Source organism: Carassius gibelio, chromosome B24 (assembly GCF_023724105.1).
Source record: "Carassius gibelio isolate Cgi1373 ecotype wild population from Czech Republic chromosome B24, carGib1.2-hapl.c, whole genome shotgun sequence".
Lineage (NCBI taxonomy): Eukaryota > Metazoa > Chordata > Actinopteri > Cypriniformes > Cyprinidae > Carassius > Carassius gibelio.
The window spans coordinates 919,599-944,023 of NC_068419.1; the positions used below are offsets into that span (position 1 = coordinate 919,599).

General features: G+C 36.8%; 1 protein-coding gene across 2 annotated transcripts; it reads right to left on the bottom strand.

The window, feature by feature from the left end:
- Positions 1-51: 51 nt before the first annotated feature.
- Positions 52-24,282, bottom strand: LOC128012975 (lethal(3)malignant brain tumor-like protein 4). 2 transcript variants are annotated; one of them, XM_052595617.1, is made up of 20 exons: positions 24,195-24,282; positions 20,026-20,091; positions 19,587-19,676; positions 19,441-19,495; positions 19,267-19,355; positions 18,820-18,924; positions 17,650-17,785; positions 17,089-17,174; positions 16,429-16,580; positions 14,449-14,525; positions 14,222-14,307; positions 13,456-13,566; positions 12,829-12,946; positions 11,759-11,870; positions 10,153-10,308; positions 8,818-8,928; positions 7,613-7,683; positions 5,199-5,368; positions 3,574-3,636; positions 52-3,171 (listed from the first exon to the last, which is right to left on the bottom strand). In XM_052595617.1, exons 3-20 carry the CDS (start codon positions 19,662-19,664, stop codon positions 3,019-3,021), a joined length of 1,929 nt encoding a protein of 642 aa, XP_052451577.1. In that variant the 5' UTR covers positions 19,665-19,676; positions 20,026-20,091; positions 24,195-24,282; the 3' UTR covers positions 52-3,018. The 2 variants fall into 2 exon arrangements, with proteins under 2 accessions (XP_052451577.1, XP_052451578.1); XM_052595618.1 differs by lacking the exon at positions 24,195-24,282 and adding an exon at positions 24,135-24,187.
- Between the last annotated feature and the right edge of the window lie 143 nt (positions 24,283-24,425).

The window sequence follows — 24,425 nt, forward strand, 5'->3', positions numbered from 1 at the left end:
CAGCTGAAATCTGATCTAATTCAGTAGCTCCAGAGACGACAGACTTCGGAGGAGATTCGCTCGGTTTATTAGGGTGCTGATGTGACTGAATGAAATCAGTTTTACAAAGTGTGAGTGAGTTTAAGAAAGAGCTTTATAAATATGTACAAAGCATATGATCAATAAATCAATCATCATATCAGAGTGAAAGGACTGAACTAATACAGCAATGCAATGAAAGGGTTAATTCTGTGCTGGGAAACTGAAGGGACAAAAACTAAAACACATTCCTGACGTCTGGCTAAATTAAATAAACATGAGATGGATTCTGCATTGAAATCACACCAGTGTCAAAATTCATAGCAAATATATAGATATATAGATCTCGTTTGCTTTGTGCATTATAGCAAGTCTTTAAATAATCGTCAGAAAATCCCCTGATGTGAAACCAGAATTCAGAATAATAAAGTATATTTCAAGAATAATAAACAGGGATTGGTCGAATTCTCTGCGCAATACATCACAAAAATAACACTCTTCAATTTAAAACAAATCCTTTTGGCATTTCAATATATTATTATTATCCTTCCCTGTGCAAACCTACGCTGATCTTGCACAATAAATAAAAGGTGATTCAGCAGGTTCAGTAAAATCAAACAGAGCTGTGCAAAATAAAACTAAATTAGAGGAAGTAACAGAACGGGCAGAAATCTCTGAGTATCACAGAAGAGTTCAGACACTAACGATCATCCTCTCATCATTTACTCAAACCCCAATCACTTTCTTTCAAAACAACATCTTCTGTTTCCAAAATCACACAAAGAGCACCATAAAAACGTTTCTCTGAACCTCAATGATATCAACAGAACTCAAGCCGATTAATCGCATCCTAAATAAAAGTGTTTACACAATATATGTGTGCTGTGCTGTGTATATTTATTATGTATATATAAATACACACAAATATATAGTATATATATTAAAAATATTTACATGCAATTACATATATTTATATTCATATCATTTAAATAAGTTCTTGCAAACGATTAATTGCATCCAAAATAAAAGTTTTTGTTAAAATATCTGTGTGTGCTGTGTATATTTATATTCTGTATATATAAATCAGAGAAATATGCTGTTTATTAAACTTTCATATATAATATAAAATACAATAATATGAATATATGTAAATATTTTCAAAATGTATACTCTATGTGTATTTATTTATATATACATAATAAATGAACATGGTATACATACATATAGCATGTAAACAAAAACTTTTCTTTGGATGCAGTTAATCACGATTAATCGTTTGACAGCACTAATTTATATATAACAAATATATTTAATATATAAACAAAATTTTTCTCCAATATATGAATGCATGTGTGTTTATATATATATATATATATATATATATAAATTAGGGGTGTAACGGTTCACAAAATTCACGGTTCGGTTCGATACGATACACTGATGTCACGGTTCGGTTCGGTTCGGTTCGATACGTTTTAGATACAGCAAAATGTAAAAACATCTCAACTTTTCAGAATGCCGCAAGCGCACCGCGGGTCATGTGACAAGAACCAACCAATCAGCTTCATCCTTTCCCGTAACAACGTTGAGAGCTCAGCCAAGATGAAGGATCAGCTGATCATAGTTGTATATGGATTGCAATTTTGAAATAAATTTAGTAGCAGAGCTACTGCAAGCGATTTTTAGAGCTGCAAATCCATTTATCCTTCGCTGAAATTTCCGCGTCTCATGGAGAGAGCACGTCATTGTTGCTTAGCAAAGACAGACGCCTCATGAGCGCTTCTGCCCGAGCGCTTTGGAAAGGAGGAGAAAGACGCGCTTAGCGTTTTCCATGCGTTTTTAGGCACGATATGTGAACGGCCCCTAAGGCGCTCGCTCACTCAGCACGCGCTGAAGGCTCGTTGCAAAATGTCGAATGCATTTAACAGACCAGAAATATAAGTGTACCCTGTCATGTTGCAGATGCGACATACCGTTGTTTTTTTATCCACCACTCTCTTGCCATCACCATTATAGCTTAAAGGGAATCCAAAGTGCACCCAAACACCAGACCTGTTGGTTATTGGAGGATCTTCTCATTTCTAGTCTGTTAAACGCATTGGCTATTTTGCAACGAGCCTTCAGCGTGTACTGAGTGAGCGAGCGCCTGCTGAGTAGCCTAACATAAACATATAAGATGGTGTTTTTTTCTTCTTCGGGAGTGTCAGGGGCGTTGCCTGTTACGTTGTTTGGGTTATTGGGCTACCTTGTTGAACGCATATCATTATATTTCTCTCTCTCTTTTTTTTTTTTTTTTTCAAATATAATTAAATACTCCAACGAACCGTTCGGTATACATAATGCGTACCGCGTACCGAACCGAAAGCGTCGTACCGAACGGTTCAATACGAATACGCGTATCGTTACACCCCTAATATAAATATACACAGCACACACAAATATATAAACAATGTGATTAATCGTGATTAATCGTTGCCCTTGATTGGAGAGAAACCGAATATTTTCAGCCCTTATTCAAAGCTGTACAGATGATTACACGACTCACTTCCATGAACACAGCTGCGTGTTGTTTTGTGAGAGTCACCGGGGATTGGTCACGTGAGTACATGATGACAGAATGTTCAGTAGTGGATGAACTGTTCATTTAGAGTCTCACACACACACACTCTCTCTCACACTCTCATACTCTCTCACACACTCACTCTCTCTCTCTCACACTCACACACACCCACTCTCACACACACACACACACACACACACACACACACACTCAAGAGCTAATCCTGTAGTCGCTGTTCACCTGTGTGTGTTTGAGTATAAATAGCACCGTGAGTGAGAGAAACCCCTGGTAGACGCCGGAGCCGGTGTTTGATTGTCGCGTGGTTGAGTTTGAGAAGGAGAGGAGCAGGTTTAAAGGCAGAAGAGGAACCTGACGAGACGAGGCTGCGGGGTGATGAGCGCTGACGGAGGAATGCATGATCCAGAAGACTGATCTGTGCTTCATGTGTCTCCCGCCGGCGGCTGCTTCTTCTCCTCGGCGTGTCTGAACATCAGGATGGAGTTGTAGATCTTGAGCGCCGGGCCAAGCTTCACACTCATTATCTTAACGATGTCTCGCTGAGTCAACAGAAGAAAGGCCTTGCCGTCGATTTGCTGGTGAGGGAGTCAACAGAACACATTACAGACTGTGTGATTACATCATATAACCACAGCATAATGTTACAGTCTCTCTTCCTTCAAAACAGACTGATGCTTGAGGATAGCCAGACAAATAAATAAACCTACTCTTCAGTTTATAAAAAATATATATGAGTAATTTTGCTTCTCAAGTTAAGTTTGTTGTGATTCTTTTACTTGAAACAGAGACACAAATAGTAATTAGAAACATTTGTTCTCAATGTGACAGTATGGGAATTTAAAATGCGTGAAATGAGAATACTGGAAGAGTAACGTGGTATTTTCTTTAGTCTCTTTTGATTTAAAGCTGCTGTGGCTGTAAGTAGAGAAAGAATCACATTTGAAACGTGATAAAGCGCTCCTCAGCTCCACACGTACCTCCTCTCTGAACTGCTTGGACTGCTCCTCACAGCCGGGTAAAGAATGGATGAAATCAGCCACCTGAGAGAAAACACACACACACACACACACACAGAGAGAGAGAGAGGGAGAGGGAGGGAGAGAGGGAGAGAGAGAGAGAGAGAGAGAGGGAGAGAGAGGGAGAGAGAGGGAGGGAGAGAGAGAGAGAGAGAGATTCATCATCACTTGTTTTAGATGTTCTCAGCAGGAAAGAATCAAGGTTACATTGTGACAGATTTTCTGTGTTACTTAGCAACTGTAACCAGCTGCAGTTACATTTCACTTTATTTTAATCACTAATACATGTAACTATTGTGAACACTGTTGTCTACTGTCTTCATATTTATTTAGTGGATAATTATTAGCCAAAACTATTTTACCATGGTCTGTGCCTTCAAACAAAAATATAACGATAATACTAATAATATTAGTGCTGTCAAACGATTAATCGCAATGAATCGTGATTAATCGCATCCAAAATAAAAGATTTATTTATATAATACTTGTGTGTTCTGTGTATATTTAGAAAATATGTACATGTATATATTAATATTAATTTAATTTATATTATATATAAATATATTTAATATATAAAAGTACATACACAGTGCACACACATTTACTTTATTTTGGATGTGATTAATCATTTGACAGCACTACAAAAATTATATAAAATATATTATACATTTATTTGTGCATCATATACAGAACATTGTTGTGTTTCATATTGAAGTAGTGGTTAAATTATTATTATAACAAAAAATATTTTATCACGGTTAACGGGGTCTCTGACTGAGAACAAAACAATTATATAAATATGTAATATACAAATAATAAAATATATAAATTAACAAAATATATTTTATATATATAGTAACTTTATAGCTTTTTATAAATCACCCACTAAGGTACAAGTCATCATAAAATAATAATAATTAACAATAATTAGTACAAAAGCCTGTTTTAAATACAGAATTAGTCAAATCTTCATGTTCTTATGGTCATGTAAAGCAGCATGTTGTGGTGAATCTGATGTGACCCTGCAGATGTTCTCTCTCAGAAGCTCAGAACACTTCCAGAAGAAGAAGAGCGTCTCTGGAGCCGCGCCGGACTTTAATCAAACAGAGCGACTCCAGAGAGCATCTCTGAACAACATCTCAATTTATTACTGTGTATAACCACAGCCAAGATGCAGCAGACCGAGCTTCTCTGGTGCTCTCATATCTGCTCTGATTTCCCAGCAACAACATCAGCATCAGGATGCACTGATTACTCAAACACATCTACACTTGTTTTAAATTCTAAGTATATTACACAATTTTTACTGTATTTTTGATCAACTAAATGCAGCCTTGGTGAACAGAAGACACTTCCTTCAGAAACATTTTACTGACCCCAACACGTTTAAACATTAGTGCGTATTGAAAAGAATCTCGTTTAGATCAAGTAGCTTCTGCTGGTTTAAACGTGTGAGATTGAACGAACCGGATTTATTGATTATATATATATAATCTAACATGTATAGATCTGTATTTGAAGAGCTGCTGGTTCTGCCTGGTTTAGTGCTCCAGGCACAGCACTGATTGAGACGGAGCGCTCCTCACCTCCTCAGCGGTCCAGTGAGACACACGACTGGCCTGGACGCCGGACACACCGGGCAGAAGCTTACAGTGCTGCTCCCAACACAGCGGCAGATCACGGCTCGGGTGAGCAGACATCGCTGAGAGGAAGACGGACTGATGCAGCGCCTGCTGGAGACTGTCCACGGGACGCTCTGAAACACACACACACACACACACACATGTGATGAGACGTCTTGAAGTAACACAGGTTAGCATCAACTACCAACCCCAAAATGGGCAAAAGTAGATTTGTATCAAGATCTAAAGTAAAGCCATCTTTCATAGTTTTAAGTAGTTTATTCACAAATCATATGAACGAGATCGGATGGAGATTGATCTCTGACAGAGGCGTATACTTTAGCAAGAACATAAGATTTAAATCAAAATATTCATTTGCATTTGATTGTTGCATTTCATTAGCTTTCAGTCGCATGGAACTCTGAAACTGATCCGTGATCAGCCGTTACCCTGCGCTTATTCTCCATCGGGAAATTAATAAACATGAATGTAGGAATATATCTGAACTGACCACCAATACACCAGAAAGAAAAACAGACTAATTATTCACTACCAATAATTATTCAGAAACAGTGTTTTAAAAATAATATTTCAGTGTGAAAATACTGGCAAACCGAGCTCAGTGTCTCGTCAGTGGATGCTCTGCAGTGAATGGGTGCCGTCAGAATGAGAGTCAAACACATAGAGTCTATAATCATAATAACACTTCCTCCAGTGAAGAAGTGCATCTGCTGTTGTCTCTCACAGATTAGTTTAGATCTGTTTAAACGCTGCTTGATCTGTGCAGATTTCTCTCCTGATTCAGACCAGAACACTTTTTCACTGGAGGAAGTGTTATTATGGATTATAGACTCTATGTGTTTGAGTTAAAATCATCTTAATGCTGGATGTGTTTCAGGTTTTGTCTTCTCCAGATGTTCACTGATGGACTGGAGTGCTGTGGATTATTGTGATTATGTTTATCAGACTCTCATTCTGACGGCACCCATTCACTGCAGAGCATCCATTGATGAGACACTGATGCAGTGCTGCATTTCTACAAACCTGATGAAGACACACATTTTTAATTTTTTTGGCGAGTTGTTCCTTTTAAGCCAAAAGAGAAACGAAATCTAATGGTGATGTTTTCTGAAATAATTCAGTAATTCTCAAACATCAGATCTCAGACTGAGACACAAATACTGAGGAGCCTCATGGGGTGCCAGCGCACAGGACACGGACATCATGTGATCGATGCGAGACACACACACACACACACACACACACACACACACACACACAGCGGTGTCTCTGCAGGCGGGTGTTTGGCACGATGACATTCACTCTGATCTGCGTTGCCACCTGTGTCCTGTTACACAAGCCGTTGCCATGACGATTGTCACAGTGCATCGTCGTCTGGGCAACTGTTGGCAATCTGTTGTGTCACATGATCAGGAGAGATCAGGCCTGATGATGAGGACGCGAGCGGACGGCGTCTGCAACGATTAGAGTCTCACCGCTCACACACACATCACCGCAGGACGCAAAAGAGCAGCAGAGAGAGAGAGAGAGAGAGAGTGGCTCAACCCATCACACACACACACACACATCTGAACTCATCACTCCCGAGCAAATGGAGACTGAACATGACAAAAATAACATTTCAAAATATTTACAGGCATTTTTTTACTTTACATTTATACCTGAAAATTAATTTATAAAGGACTAATTATTATACACTGTAGACTTTTAAAAAAAACTAACAAAAAAGAATAAATAAAATACTTCTTAAACTTTCAAATTAAACTGAAAACTGAAAACATAAAATAAACTATAAATGATTATATTATTGATTAATAAAAATAATACACATTTAGAGAAATGACTAAAACTTTATTCAAAACTTCAACTATTATTTTTGAAATACTCTATTATTTTTCAAGCATACACACATTTCTGTGAATTGTGGGGACTTTTATTATGTTATACCATAGACTGTATAAAAACATGGACGTAGTGTCCGTGACGTCACCCGTAGACTCTTAAAGTGTGTTTTTGAAGCCAACACACACATACACACACACACACACTACACACACACACACACACACTACACGCACGCACGCACACACACACACACACACACACACACACACACTTCTGTCTCCTGTTGACAAAAATGAATATTCTGGTCTGCTTGAATGCTGGATATCATCTGGAGATTGTGATCAGATTTAACACAAGATCCTCACATCATAGAAACATCTAACAAGCTCAGATGCAACAAACAGCAGAACACAAGTTCAGTGCGCTCACATCACATCAGATCAAACCTGCAAATAATTAGAGAAACAACGGCTGGATTCACAAATGCAGTGTTTTCTGCTCAAGACACTCACCAGAAATAACACTGTTCACATCGATGTCGTCCTCCTCTTCCTTCACACACAGATACTTCGACTCAGAGAGTCTGAAAGATATAACACACACACGTTTACACTGTACTTACTGTACACACTCAGGTCAGAACACTTGTTAATCAGTGTGTGTCTTGATCGGTCTTTAAACAAGACACTAGTGTATAAAGATAAAAGCACAAGAACTCACTGTCTAAATACTTCCGGACATACATATATATAAATATTAATAATCTTAAATGTTATGTTGTATCTTAAATTGTTGTTTTGTATGTTTTTTAAAACCAAGAAAAAACTGTAAAAAGCACATTTTGGCTGTTTAATTTATGCAATGGTTAAAAAATAAAACATTTTCACTTCGGTGCATCCCTAGTCATCGTTTACACTCATTTGTAAGAATGTTGGGAACCAAAAAGTTGACGGCAGCCATTGACTCCCACTGCATTTGTTTCCTGTACTATAAATAGCTATCGTTCAGTTACACAAATATGTCAAAATCTCTTCTTTTGTGTTCAACAGAAGAAAGAAACTCATAGATGTTTAGAACAATATGAGAGTGATGAAATGATTAGAGGATTTTAGGTGAACTGTCCCTTTAAATGCATGTCCCAGCATGATAAGATGCAATACCTTGTAATCCCTGAATGCATCTGCCAAATACATGAACCTACTGTAAATATATCAGGTTTCTGTCCAAATGATCCTTCAATGTAGGACAGAAAACATCCACCCTTTTCTGTTTTGTGTGTTTGTGGTCCTGCAGTGAATAATGAGTGTCAGTGCTGCATTATAAAGTGTGTGTGTGTGTGTGTGTGTGTGTGTGTTCAGGTGTTAGCTTCTGCTCTCGGTGTGTGAGACGTGACACCGCTAATGAGACACACATCACTTTATGTTCCAGGGTTTCTGCACAGCTTTTAAAGTCAGATTTAAGACCCTGGTATACACTCTACATATATTTACAACAAACCCGTATAAGATTAAAACATGTTGTATATTTAGGACTTTTTATGACTTCCATATAATGTTCCATGAAGATATTTAGTAAATCTCCTACTGTAAATATATCAAAACTTAATGTTTGATTAGTAATATGCATTGCTAAGAACTTCATTGATGGTTTTCTCAGAATTTCGATGTCTTTGCTCCCTCAGATTCCCAGATACGGTCCTCGTCCGTGGAGGTCTCACCTGCTGGGAACACGAGGTCTCTTCCCGAGGAGCGACAGAGGCTCGTCTTTCTTCATCATCGCAGGTCGACCGCGCAGACGAGGAGCAGCGTCACACACCGCCGTCATCACCCTGACACACACATCACCGTTATACTCTAACTATTACAACCGTTCTGCTTATTCAACAATTACAAAAAACCTGTTTTCACAGACAGGTCATCGAAAATGACTTCAGACGAAAGCTGTAATAATAGAAACTATTAGAACGAAACATTTCATTTATAATAAGAAACTGAAATGAGTTCAAATTGAAGCATTATAAGGAAAACATGGAAATAAATAAAAATGAGAATGGAACTAAAACTGAAATAAACAATTAAACTTAAATAGCAATATTTAAAAAAAACTTACAAGAATGAAACATTGAAAATGTGTCTGAATAGAAATAATGCTGATATGAAATAAAATATAAAAAGTGGTTTAAAAAAATGATTAACGTCCATTTAAGATCTGGAACGCACAGAATGAAACCTGCACACAATGTTTGTCTTTCTGAATTAAGCCAAATTCACCGTTTAGATGTTAAAAGTTTCTATAAACCCTAAAATCACATATATTTAAATATGCATTATTCAGAACAAAACTTTAACGCACTCATAGCGCATTAGTCGAGCAACACAGAACTGAATATAATGAACTAAACTAACCCAAATAAGTTTAAGATTAAGATTAGGCTAGACTAACTGGAGAAATAAATAACTAAAACTGACAGTCAAATTAATTAAACCTAAATAGTAATATTTTAAAATAATACAACTAATCTGTGTTAATAACTACTAAAAAATCCTACATAAAAAATACTAAACATTAAAAAATGCTGAATATTGCTGAAATAAAACAAACCCTAAATATTCAATGAAAAACGCAAACAAATGAAAATTAGTAGCACTAAAATGTCTAAATGGAAATAACTAATATGTACCCAAAACTGAAATTAAACCTAAATAACAATATTATAATATAAAAAATAAATAAACTAAAACTACATAACTACTAACTAGAATGAACTAAATTAAAATTAAAAGAAAAATACATTAAACCTGAACAGCAATATATATATGTATATATATTTTTTTTTACAAAAGCATATAAAAATAGAAAAAGTAAAAGAAAAAAAAAAAGAAAAAAAAATGTAATTGGAAATATTAATAGAAATGATAACAGTATAACATAACGCTAATGAACCAGCAAGCGTTCAGATCAGTTCCTACAGATGAGATCCAGCTCGTCAGTGCAGAGTCTTAATGAGTCAGACTACAGCTGATGTCACTGATGTCAGGAGACGCTCACAAACCTGTCGTCCTCCTCCTCCTCCTCCTCTTCCTCCTGCTCGTCTGGACACTGGCGTTTGGTCACAGGGATGAAGGAGATCTGCTTCTCTGCTCCGAGCCGGTCGGGAAGCACCACCTCCTTCTTCATGTTCATGTCAGAATACGGGCAACCGAAGGCACTGAGGGACAGAGACCACAGGTGTGTTCTCTCACAGTTCTGAACTGAATCTCAGTACATTTATTAATCAAGATTCACTCGTTTCATTACTGGATGAATCAGTGTTTTTGAACAAATCTCTTGAATGAATGACTCCAAGACTAATAAAGGATGCACACACAGGAATTGATGGGTGGAACTGAAATCTTACATTTACAACAAGATTCCTGACCCTAAGAAACTGATTCTGAATTGATTTTCGATCCCCAACCCTAGACTTGTTTAATTTGGAGAATGTTTAGATCATATTCATATTAGATCATATGTGTTTACACACAGTCAGAAAATATCAATGATCAATATAACCATTTACTAAAACCCAAACCATTAAAAATGTGTTATTGAGGAAAAAATAACATTGACTAAAATATGAAAACTTATTTAGAAATGTATAAAATATAAAAACATTTGCAAAAGCAACAATTCTAATTTTAATTTATATTTTTAATTACATTTTTACATTTAACTTCATGTGTTAAAATAACTAAAACTGAAATAAAAATTTATAAAAACTATACAGGCACATACAAAAAAATAAAGAATATATATTTTATTAAAATATTAATAATAATAAGTGCACCTAGTATAAATTATTAAAAGTATCTAAATGATACTAAGAGTTAAATCTGTTTACTGCACTGAGATAATATTTTATTTATTAAAACTGTGAATTAGTTTTATGTTAACATTTTCCTTTTTCATTTTAATTTTAGTCATTTTCCTGGGGTTTAGTAATTTTTGTATTTGTTTTAAATAAATGTCTATATAGTTATAATATTTTATGTTTTATTTTATTCAAATCTGAAGAGTTTATTGCTTTATTTCAGTCAGCATTTTTTATTGTCACAATAAATTTAAAAAAAGGTATTCATTTTAGTTTCAGTTTTACTTTTAGTTAAGAACAATAATCCTGCTGCAATAATACAATAAATAAATAAATAAATAATGCAAGTAACTGAAAACTTGATCATATTATATGTTCAATCCTCATCCAGATATATGAACAGTAGTTACTATTATTATTAGTAGTAGTTACTTTATATACAATTAGAAATTGCACAAGTTGATCTATAATGAAGTATAACTGTCTTGCTCCGTGTAATCAGAAGTGGCTTTCTAGAAAAAGCTGAACCCTTTCACTAATATTTGGGGAAATTTTGGCTCGTCTATGATTTGTTTGTGAGCAAAAAAGCAAAGAAATCCTTCAGCATTCAGCACAGAACTTAATACACAAAGGGTTAATTCTAGAATCTGGCCGTAAGATTGTTTTCAGAAGCTGAATCTGAAGCACCATTCAGGAATATTTACACTGTTCAGACATGAATATATTTATGAAACATGAGTCATGCATTCAACCAATTTGTTCAAAAGGCTGATGACAGCAGGTCATCAGGTGCATCCGAGCGTCTCACCTGTGGTGTCCGGTGTATTTTGCTCCTTTGATGTGACCGATGCCCCTGCAGCCCGGGGTCGGACACACACCCTGCGTCACAGAGCTCTTCACATCTGACAGCCCTGAGTGAGCTGCAGAAAACACACACACACACACACACACACACACACACACACATTGAGCTCAGCTTGCAGTAGAAAGGTACTCGCTAGTCCTCTAGTGAGCAGCAGCTATTTCAGTTCATCACACTCACACACACACACACACACACACACACGATAATAGCACGTCATACATCATGCTAAACACAGTAAAACTTCCCATCTTTCAGGTCAGGCCAGTAATTCATCATGTGTGTGGCATAATGGGAACATACACACACACACACACACACACCACACACAGACATACACACACACACACACACACACACACACACACACTCCAGCTGCTATACAAGCGCTTGCATAAGAGCATCATTGAGAAATATGTCTTGCCAAGATTGAACCTTTTCTCTTGTTGTTGCTTCAAATAAACGTTAACTGAAAGGCAATTATTTGTTTGTTTGGATCCAAATAAACAAATACTTTAAAAAGCAAGAAAGAAACTACAAAACTACAAAAGTTCACCATAGGTGGAAGAGTGTGTGTGTGTGTGTGTGTGTGTGTACGTGTGTGTGTGTGTGTGAGTATGTGTGTGTGTGCACGTGTGCGTGTGTGTGAGTGTGTGTGTGTGTGTGTGTGTGTGTGTGTGTGTGTGTGTGTGTGTGTGTGTGAGTGTGTGTGTGTGTGTGTGTGTGTGTGTGTGTGTGTGTGTGTCTGTGCGTGTGTGAGTGTGTGTGTGTGTGTGCGTGTGTGAGTGTGTGTGTGTGTCTGTGCGTGTGTCTCTGTGTGTGTGCGTGTGTGAGTGTGTGTGTGTGTGTGTGTGTGTGTGTGCGTGTGTGAGTGTGTGTGCGTGTGTGTGTGTGTGTGTGTCTGTGCGTGTGTGAGTGTGTGTGTGTGTGTGTGTGTGTGTCTGTCTGTGAGTGTGTGTGTGTGTGTGTGTGTGTGTGTATGTGTGTCTGTCTGTGTGTGTGTGTGTGTGACTCACCGAGCGGTGGCGGTTCGAGCGGGTGACCCGTCCTGGAGCACCAGCCCACAGGGTGAAGATCAGGATGGTCTGAATCCACCCAGAAATCAAACTTCTCATGCCAGCCGTCGAAATGCACCTGAGCAACAACAGATCAGCGTTCATCAGAGCACTCACACACTGCTTCTGAATCAGTGATTGAATTATTTAACATCACTTTATTTAAAGGTGTCCTTGTCACACGTTACATTGTACTTACTGTTATAATAATACATTATGCATAGTTACATTAAAGTAACACCCCTATATAGCAACTACATATAGTTCAATAATAACACTCAGTACTTCACAGTAACAAGGACACCTTAAAATAAAGTGAAACCACTTCCTGTCTTCACAGATAGAAGTATAGACACTGTGCTTCATAGGTCAGATCATCATATTATTCTGATTTCTGAAGATCATGTGACACACAGAAAACAGATGATTGGACATCACGAATATCTAGTCAAAACACAGTCTGACATCTGGAGATCACGTGACTCAAGTAAAGACTAGAGAGGGGTACACCTAAACACCATCAGGTCTAAGGTTGTTCCTTGAGTAACTCAAAGCCTGCAGGTGACTGGGAGCTGAACTCTTCCTCACTTTGACTCTGTGGTCTTCGGTGTCGGTGATGGTGGCCACACGGATCAGCATTGGGTTCCTTCTGTCCACCGCCTCCAGCTTCATGTGCGTCTGGAAGCCGTGTGGAGATCTCTGCAGGAACACACATCTATTACAGCTCCTCACTGACGGACTCTTCAAACAGAGCAAGACTCACTCATCTCCACACACAAGAGTTATCAAGAGAAAGCAAAGTCTCAGAACCTGACGCCTTGTGATTCTGGAGACTCTGGGAAGGACATAGTTCTGGGAAATAGAGACTAAATGGATCCTGATGGTTTTACACCTAATTCTTCACATGCATTCTTAATTCTATAGTGTGTTTCTTCTCCACCTGTTTTTTTTACATTTAGTAGATGCTTTTATACAAATTAGAACAATAGATGCACTTAAAAAAAAAACATATTTATTTTATTAATTTAATTTATTTAGTAATTATTTTTTTTTATTATTATATATTTTTATATATTTATTATTTATTTTCTTTTAAGCAATTTTTTCATTTTTCTGCTTTTCGCTATCAAATGGTCATGTCTTAACTTTGCAATTTCTGTATTGCATTAATTTTGAATATTTTTCACGGGTTATTTAATAAGAGTTAAAGCTCTTTACATCAGTAAAAGAAAACATGTCTAATAGTTGTGCACCCCTGAATATCAGCCAACAGAGGCTTGTTCTATCACTGCTCTTCTGTAATCTGCTGAACGACTGAAGGTAATGTAATGAAGTGTAATGAAGCGTGTGTCACCTCCCTGAAGGCTTGACTGGGTGCCGCAGAAGCACCGGTGTCCTCCATGTATTCCTCCCAGACGAAGTGCTCAGGGTTCGGGTGTCCTACAACAAAAAGTCAAGAGTTTGTTCTTCCAGATGTAAAGAAGACGAGGAGGGTTTAATGAGTGATCTGAAACACTCTCAGATCCACGACGGGATGAAGAGAGAGAGTAACTCTGAACACATGAGGAGCATGTCTCTCACCCTGAGGAGCTGTGAGCGGCCGGCCGTGGTCCTGACACCAGCCCACCGGGTGAATGTAGGGACTGCTGGCGTCACACCTGAGGAACACACAACACCCGTCAGCTGCTGCATACACTTCAACACTCATCTTTCAGTTCATTTACATTTACGTTTTCTTGTGTGCAGTTGACAGTTTTGCTTATTTTTATTTTATTTGAATTTTAGTACATTTCTAATGTGCATTTGTCATTTTCATTTATTTGTATTTTATTTACATTTTAATAAATTTCTTATGTGCATTTGTCATTTTCATTATTTTCTTTAAGTTATCTGTTATGTACTTTTTCATTTTTATTTGTTAATTTCAGTTTTTAGTGTTTTAGTACTTTGTTCATATTAAGATTTTATTTTTTATTTCACCTTTAGTTTTAGTTAAAGTTTAGTGTTATTTATTTCCAGTTATGAATCTCAGTGAATTAAAATGAACTTTAACTTAAACATTAATAACTTTTATGTATCTACTACTACATATTTTGAATTAGATTTTATTTTTCTATTTTTAAAGTTTCATTTTGATTAAATTTGTCGTAATTTTTATGTGCTTTTTAAATTTTTTGCTAAATATCTCTTTTAATTTAAATTTATTTTAATAATCATTTTATTTCCATTGCACTTTAAAAAAAGTTTTTCATCTTATGTTTATATTTGATTTCAGCTTGTTTAATAGTTCTAGTTAATTTCAAACTGCTGTATTAAATTCATCCCACATGCCACATTTTTTATTTCACCTTTAGTTTTAGTTAAAGTTTAGTGTTATTTATTTCCAGTTATGAATCTCAGTGAATTAAAATGAACTTTAACTTAAACATTAATAACTTTTATGTATCTACTACTACATATTTTGAATTAGATTTTATTTTTCTATTTTTAAAGTTTCATTTTGATTAAATTTGTCGTAATTTTTATGTGCTTTTTAAATTTTTTGCTAAATATCTCTTTTAATTTAAATTTATTTTAATAATCATTTTATTTCCATTGCACTTTAAAAAAAGTTTTTCATCTTATGTTTATATTTGATTTCAGCTTGTTTAATAGTTCTAGTTAATTTCAAACTGCTGTATTAAATTCATCCCACATGCCATGTTACTGTAGTATTATTTATTTAACATTACATTATTAATTATTCATATTGATTTTTCAGTTTTAATTTTAATTTGAGTTACTTTTGCAACTCAAATTATTTTTGTAGTTTTATTTTTAATTATTTATTAAAATATAAAGATATTTCAAATATGAAATCTTTATTTTAATTCAGTTTTAGCTTTATTAATTCATTTACTGAGGGAATTTTTTTTTTTTTTTTTTTTGCAGTGGAAGCAGTGATGCAGGGATTGTTTCTCCATTATTTCAGCATAAAGCACCTGAGTGTATGACAGAGCGTGTGTGTGTGTGTGTGTGTGTGCAGTGTGTATATCTGCTGAGCGTGTGACTGTTCTTCCACACACACACACACACACACACACAGTAATAACACTCTCTCAGACTCGGATCCATCTACACACATCTCTGTGTTTGACCTCATCTCATGAGCAGATCCCAGACGCAGTGCGTTGTGTAAAACACACACACACACGACACGCATCACACAAACAAACACGAATCAGTCAGGCATCATAAACACTCCTCACAGAAGCAGGGGGATATTAATGCGCTACTATTAATGTGTGTGAGAGATGATGACGATGATGAAGATCGGAGGATCCAGTCACAGCCTCCACAGAACACCACACACACTTCTGTTACATCACACCTCCTTTAAATCATCATCATTATCTGGGATCTCTCTTCTGTCATCAGCCCCTCGCTCCTTATATATTCATATATTCATTAGGGGTTTGCATATTTGGGGACCTGACCAAAGCAGATGAGCATTCTGGGTAACCATGCATTTACTGGTGTCAGCACACAGAGAAGTAGGGTAGGTTAGTTAGTGCTGGTCACCAGTAGTCGTAGGTGTCGTCCCAGTTGTCGAAGTGCACTAGGAAGCGCTGGTCCACGATGTCGGCGATGCTGGCCACACACACCAGACACGGGTTCTTACGGTCCACGGCCTCCAGCTTCATGCCCACCTCAAACAGCGAGGCGCTCGACCCCTGCGAGGAGAAGCTGCTGGTTAGTGACACACACAGCATCTCTAGCGCAGAGTCTAGTGCAGAGTGATGCCATACAATGACTCCTTACAAACATAACTGATCACGTAACTCAGTTACTATTTATGGTAATTAATGCGATATGTTACTTTTGAGTTACTCTTTAAATCCAGGAAGTGCTTGCTTGTTGGTTTTTAATATGAAAAGTTCTTCTTTTACAAATGTTTCAGCCCAAAAGTAAAGTGAATGTAACTCCAGCGCTGCTCAAACTAGTCACATGACGAATATAAGGCAGGAGAAGAAAGTCATATTCAGCAATAACTCAATATAAAACACAAATGTGTCATGTGACTCCTGATCTCTGTCACCATGACAACACCAGAGCTGTCACTCAACACAGGAGAAACAAAGTAACGCACGGATTTCCTTCTAAATCAAGTCATGCGTTACTTTACTAGATACTTTTAATCTGATTTGCACTCCTTTGCAAGGCTAGTGATGAGGGCCTTACGCTGGATCTGAAGAGGTTCTCCGGCGCCGCTTGAGCGTTACAGGCCTCCAGATATTTCTCCCAGTTAAACTCGTTCAGTTTGTAACCTGAGCACACAAAATACAGAAGAGATCAACCAGAAAGATGACGACACTAAACACATCCGGGCCACATTCCACCTTAAAATCTTAAGGAATAATATTTCACAAAGAAGTTTGACATTTATATATAATAATTAAAGACATTTCTCAAAGTGAGATGATCTGCTTCATCACTGCAAGAGTTTTACTGACAGTATTAAACAAATTCATAAATGATCAAATAAACAAACAGAAGTATTTATTTAAATCAGAATAAGCTGAAAAATACACAACAAATGATGCGATTATTATTATTATTATCTTTTTTTTTCAGAAAAACATCTGACCAGATGTTTGAGAAGAAACACATCAAACTGAACTGTTCTTCTTCTTCTTATAATTATCTGGTATATAAATCTGTCTAGTTTTCTTCTCATCTTGTGGTGAATCCAGACATCTCCTGGACGGTTCTCTTCTTCTGGCTCATGTTTGACTCACACACCTTTGGGTGGATGGAGTGTGTGTCCCGTCGCCTCGCTCCATCCTGCCGGTTTGATGTCTGGAGAGTCAGCGTTTACCCAGAAGTCATAGCACTCGGAGTAACCATCGATGTGGAGCCGCAGACGGAAGCCGATCACCTTCAACAACAACGACAGGAATCTCAATCTCTATCAGACACGTCCACATGACGCTAAACTCACCAGCAACACTCCAAACAAGCTCAGAAACACAAAAATGATCCGATTCCATTCATTTTGACACATTTCTGCATCGCAGCAATGCATTCTGGGACATCCATTCCTCCTCTCTGAAGAATACATGTGCATCTGCTTTTTGTTCAGAATTTAAAGCCATTAAATAAAGCATATACAAACATCATCAAAACCAAAGTGCATTAAAAAAAGAGAATGCATATTTAATAAAAATAAAAAAACTTTATTAAAAAAACTTGATTAGACTTTACTCGAAGCTGTTATGCATAACGCATTATAAAGGTATAATGTAAAGCATCATATTTTTATATAAGTTACTGTAACCAAAGATAAATACATTATAATATGAACATATTCCTTCTTACATCTAAATTAGTCTGTCATGTGTTTTAATGCATTATACTTTCTCAAGACGTCACAATGAATAGATCAGAATTATATCTGTGACTACAATTATTCACGAGATCAGAGTCAGACAATTCATTATAAAGTGCATTACAGGGTATAATCAATTCATGCAATAACATTTTTTTATTTGTGTGTGTGTGTAGGCTTTATATAAAGTGCTACCAAAGTAATGCTTTTAATTATGCATGCAGGTTAAGTGTCTAAATCTTGGTAACACATTAGTTAAAGCCTTTATATACACACACACACACATTTTATTTTTCATGCATTATGTCTTGCCATGCATATAATGCATTGTTTGATCCTTGAATTATTGTTATAATAAGTTATAACACTTATCTATTGATAGTTGCATCCTTAGAAAGGACAATGCATTAAACCACAACAAACAGCCAATGCATGTTAACTCTGGTTACAATTATTTATGCAAAGCTATAATTCATAACAGTGTATACATGAATACCTTTATAATGCATTGCACAGACAGGACACAAGTGAAGCCTCTGAGAGCTGGAGGAGAGTAAGACAGCGAGTAAGAGACAGATTCTGACCTCGGCCACAGACAGCACACAGAACATGGACGGATGCAGCGGCTCGATGCCCTCCAGCCTCATCCCCACCTTGAAACCATTCCTGCTGTCGGGAAACACCTGGAACTGGAAGAGGAGACCAGGAGTTAGTTTGAGGAGTCCATCACATCTGTTTAACATTCTAGTCTCTCTAGAAACAGTCATGCATCTGGCAGACGCTTCTATTCAAAGCCACTTGCATTGCATTCAAGAAATACATCTGATCAGTTCATGCTTTCTCTGGAAACGATGCTTCCTCCGGTCTTTTTGAAGTTTTCTACATTTAGGTTTATTTATTAAGAAAAACTGTGGTATTTGAAATGAAAGCATGAACACGTTGCACCTTCATCACTTTTGAAATGCAATGTAAAATCATGTTTTCTTCCTCTCCGAGAGGTGTTCTGCTGGTCCTGGATCAGTGGTCTGTACCTCAGTGAAGAGCTGCAGAGGAGCGGCCGGAGATCCATCGTCCTCCAGATACTGATCCCACGACCACGGCTTCTTCTTACCGCTGACCGCTGCAGAAAACACACACCAGAACACACACCTCTCAGATCCAGACACACTCATGAGCACAGCGTGTGAGACGACTCAGTTTCCTACTTTGTGAAGTAGAGACTTTATTCTTCATCTTTGTGGTTTCTTCTTTCGGTCGCTCCTGAGAAGAAGCAGAGAGTCTCGTCAGTCTGTTCTGAGAGTCACTGAAGGTCAGGGGTCAGGGGTCAGGGGTCAGGGGTCACTGTACTCACACGCAGACTGTACTCATCTGACACGCTTCTGGGGATCAAACTGGGTTTCTTTCTCTTGCGCTCTTCACTCTGCATCATTCGAGATCGGCTCTGCAGAAACACAAGAAAATGATGTCATATTATTAGATTTTAACACATCTGTGTTCTGTGTGAATCTGTGTTAAAGTGTAATGTATTTCTGTGATGCTCCGCTGTATTTTCAGCATCATTCCTCCAATCTTCAGTGTCACATGATCTTCAGAAATCAGAATAATATGATGATTTACTGCTCAAGAAACATTTCTGATTATTATCAAAATATTGATTTGAGTTGTACTTTACTGAATCTCTGAGTCACTAGTCATGTGGTTTAACTGCTCTCTGCTGAACTGAGTGCTTTCTGACGGCTGCTCATATTTCATAACGTGAGCTAGAATAAAACTGATGAATCAGAACTGACCTGTCCACAGTCAGGGGTTCAGCCCGAACAACACAGGCTTCATCTGTCCCCCATCACCTACAGGACCTGAGAGAGAGCAGCCACATCCACCCATCAGAACAGAGACTAAACCTGGTCAAAACTACACTTGAACATGAAAGACACTTCACAGTTAAATGATTTGATTAGTTTTCAGGGGAACATTACTCATTTTCTTTTAGTTTATCTTGAAGTACTAAAATATCAAAATAAATGGAAATAAAAATAACAACCATAGACATTAAAAAGACAAGCAACAATTCTAAAACATAAACATTTTAATAAAAACTAATCAAATCAGACAAAGGAAAACCTTAAAATGAAAATTAACCAAATCTAATTATAAAAAAATACAAATAAAAAATGATCAGTTATCAGGCTTTAAATTACCATTGAACACAAATACCAGAAATATTCAGCCAAAGAGAGACATGAGAGAGCAAAACACACACTATTTCTGGAAACAGAGCCCAAAATGAGTAAGAAATTAGTTTTAGATTAATTTAAAATGTATCAATTAACATACAATCTGCAAAGGAGTGAGAAAATATGTCAGAAAACTCCTCCAAATATGCAAAATAAGCTTTTTTCCACAAAATCTGTGATTTTCTCTTACTGTCTGGATGCAATCATCAGGCTCATGTCTGTATTTCTGCCCTTTAAGTCAAGATTAGATGTGAAATAACATCACACATGTGAGAACGGCTGAGAATTGAACAGGTATTTGTCATCTGGCTCGGATTCAGACAGGAATCATGTGTTTGAGGTGTGTTTCTGCTGCGTCTGCACTGCACAAACCATTCTCCAGAGCCAAAATGCTACAATTTAGTGAGAAACTGACGTGAAAGAGCAAAACAGATGCTATTTTTGGAATCAGTGCTTTAAGGGAGTATGAAAAGAGTGCTGGATTTCCTTCTGCAGATTCGCTGCATCATTCAAATCATGAGCAGAAACCCTGACTAACATCTTCCCAGAAGATTCCTCCCAGCATCCAGCGCATGTGTTTCTGTCACGTGCTTTCCTCCCATTCAAACCTCAAACAATAGAAACACCGCTGTGTCATCCTTCAAACAACTAAACCTTCAGAACTACAGATGCATTCCACCCAGAAGAGCCCGATTACAGACACAGATCACTCACAAAATCAGATTCTTCTGTGCAAAGAAGAAAGTTTCAAGAATGTTACAGCAAACACAGACTGAGACTCCACACAAGCAGCGTAAAGAATCAGAACAGCAGTCCAAATATAACAGCCAATAATAATGATAACTAAACTTCACAAACTGTGCTAAACACCAAACATGCACTTGATCTGGGGCCTGTTCCAGAAAACAAATAAGCCAGGTTTATTTCAGTTAGTCTGACTTATTGTCAGCTGATTTGGTTCAAAATAAGTCAGAAGAACTGATTTGAGCCTGGATTATTTCTTAGTACTAGCAGTATATTTTTATTTAATGATATGTCAGCATTTTAAGGTATTTTCATGACAAAAACTATTTAAAGAATACAATGAATACCAGAAAACAAACACACACAAGTTATATAACACAAGATTCAAAATTCAAAACCTTTCTCTGTATGCTAAATAACACTTAGAGTGAGTTCACTTCAACATGCAATTAAAAGCAGGACAGTCCAATAAAATATGTTTGGTTTATTCAGTAAACTTGTTTATGAAATATTTTCTCCATGTTTCTGTCAGAAAACTGAATGTGAACATCGACTGCTGAGATGAACAGACGTCTACACAACAGTGACGAGAGCGTGCTTTAAATACTCTCACACACACACACACACACACACACACTCGCTGAGCAGGAAGTGATGTGTGGGATCCATTCAGCAGGAAACATTTCAACAACTTCCTGCACAGAAATCCCAATAAACAAGTGAGAGAGGCAGAATTATCATCCGTTGTGATCCGAGCGCACGTGAATATCGCTCCTGATCTACACAGAGAGCGCTTCACACACTAACACTGCTGTTTCAATGCACTTACACAGCTTTCTATTCCTGGAACTACAAGACATCCGCTCTGAGAGAATCCCTCTGCACTGAGCGTTTCTCAGCCTTCTTTTATCATCATACACGCTCCACTTATAGAGTTCATATCAGCACAGCCATTATACAGAAGTCTAGTACTTTCATTAAACACAATTCATCTGTCACACTCTAGAATCTGAAACTCTAAGGGGTTTAAAATCTTAAAAAAAAGATGTTACAAAATATATATATAAAAAACTGTTTAACCTTTACATTCATAAACATTTACCCTTCAATTCTACAAAAAGTTGTTACTTTAACATTTATTTCATTTCAATATAAAGTATAAGAAAATAAAATCTTTTTCAATTAATCTATTCAACATTCCATTTATTTTCACTTGATAAAACGTCTAAAACTAAAAATAAACTTATAAAACTGTATATAAACATATTTTTTTAAAACTAAGGAAGATGACAAAAACATTATTTTTTTATTTTTATAAAAACTATAATAGTATCTCTATTATACTAAAATAACATTATAGGGTCAGTTCTGAGTACATTATTCGTATATAATCAGATTGTATAGAACAGTCACACATAACAGTAATTAGAATTGTTTATAGTATCAGTGTGCAATATTGATAAACTATAATCTCTCAATATTTGTTTTATGTCATTGTGCTGCTATCTTAAGGACTACATGTATTATAATGATGATGTTGAAAACATCGGAGGAGAATTTCTTCAGGTTTCTTTGATGAATAGAACGTTCAGCATTTATCTGAAATAAAAACTTTTGTAAAATTAGAAATGTTTTTATCATCACTTTCGATCAATTTAAAGCACCCTTGTTAAATAAAAGTATTAATTTCTATAATTTAAAGGGGAAAAAACTTACTGACTCTACTTTAGAATGGTATTGTGTATTATGCTACAAAAGCTTTTTATTTCAATAAATACTGATCTTTGGATCTGTCTACTCTTTTCATCAAAGAATCCTGAAAAAAAACTGTTTAAAAAAAATAAAAATAAAAAATAAGTTTCTTGAGCAGTAAATCGTCATATTAGAAAAGATTCACACAGAAAACCGCTGTTTTATATTAGAATAATATTCCACAACATTACTATTTTTGCTGTGCTTTGGATCAAATAAATTCAGGCTTGGTGAGCAGAAGAGTCTTCTTTATAAAATATACCAAATATTACTGTTCTAAAACTGTTGACCGGAACATAGATTACAGAAATGTTATACTGTACTGTTATATATATAACGCACTATGTAGGTGTTTCGTTTTTTGTTTTGTGTGGTTTTTTTTTTGCGATATACTCAATAATGTCAAATCAAACATCGTTAAAACAACAATTATTGTCGCAGACTATATATTGCACACCCCTAGTTTACAGTAATGATGGAAAAATTAATAATTTATCCTTTTATGAATGGAATCCATTCCAGCACAAATTCATCACTTGTATTCACTTGTAACATGGTTCGTTCAGATTATTATAAAAACAAACCCACAAAACAAGATGATTAACTAAATAAAACAAGTCCCACTCCACTTTAGTCAGGATGAACACGTTATCTGATCTGAAAGCACTGATTCAGAGAGAAAGACTCCAGCAGGAGAACTGAAAACTGAACGTAAACACGGTATTTTTCTACAGTAAACCGTTTTGATTAATACTGTACACACAGAGCTGACTGAGGAACTATCTGAAGCTCAACAGGTGCAGCAGCTCCGACACGAGAAGACTGAAGAAGAAAGAGTCTCTCTCACACAGGAAGATGGCGACGGTCTTCAGCACAAACACACACATGTGATGACAGACAGACTGAGAGAGAGAGAGACTGAGGGGAGAAGAACACAGCTGCGCGGGAGAAACAATGTAACACTCGCGCGCGCGCGTCACTGGCGGACAGAGAAACATTGTAACGCGTCACACATCAAACACACACACGAGATACATCTTCATCTCCACTCGCTTTCAACGGCAGGAACACACACTTTAGTCGAGCAGCGTTAACACACTCACACACACACAGTGCGGCTGTAGGGAACCACACACGCATCACACACTCCTCACGACACAATCTCACACCTGTGGAGCAGACTGAACACTAAAGCGCAGATTCTGCCGCAGATCTTGATGATTTCTTACCCGCACTGAGAGCCGAGAGATCCACCAGACGAGGTGAGGTGACAGCAGTGCGCATGCGCAGAACACCAGCCCTCCACTGGAGGAGCCGGATCACGTGACCTGAGCAAATAACAACCACAACAACAACTCATCAGCAACACACAGCATCTCTAGAATATTCTCAACTCATCAAGTCACGTCACAAAAGCAAATATTCGCCGCAGACTAAGGTTTCCATCAGAAATCATGCAA

What these genes read in the sequence shown, in the direction of transcription:
- LOC128012975 (XM_052595617.1), bottom strand. Translation starts at nt 19,664, where the DNA reads ATGATGCAGAGTGAAGAGCGCAAGAGAAAGAAACCCAGTTTGATCCCC. An exon ending in GTGTGCTGTCTGTGGCCGAG is followed by an intron (nt 17,786 to 18,819) that starts GTCAGAATCTGT and finishes TTGTTGTTGAAG; the next exon opens with GTGATCGGCTTCCGTCTGCG. An exon ending in AGACCTCGTGTTCCCAGCAG is followed by an intron (nt 7,684 to 8,817) that starts GTGAGACCTCCA and finishes TATATCTTTCAG; the next exon opens with ACTCTCTGAGTCGAAGTATC.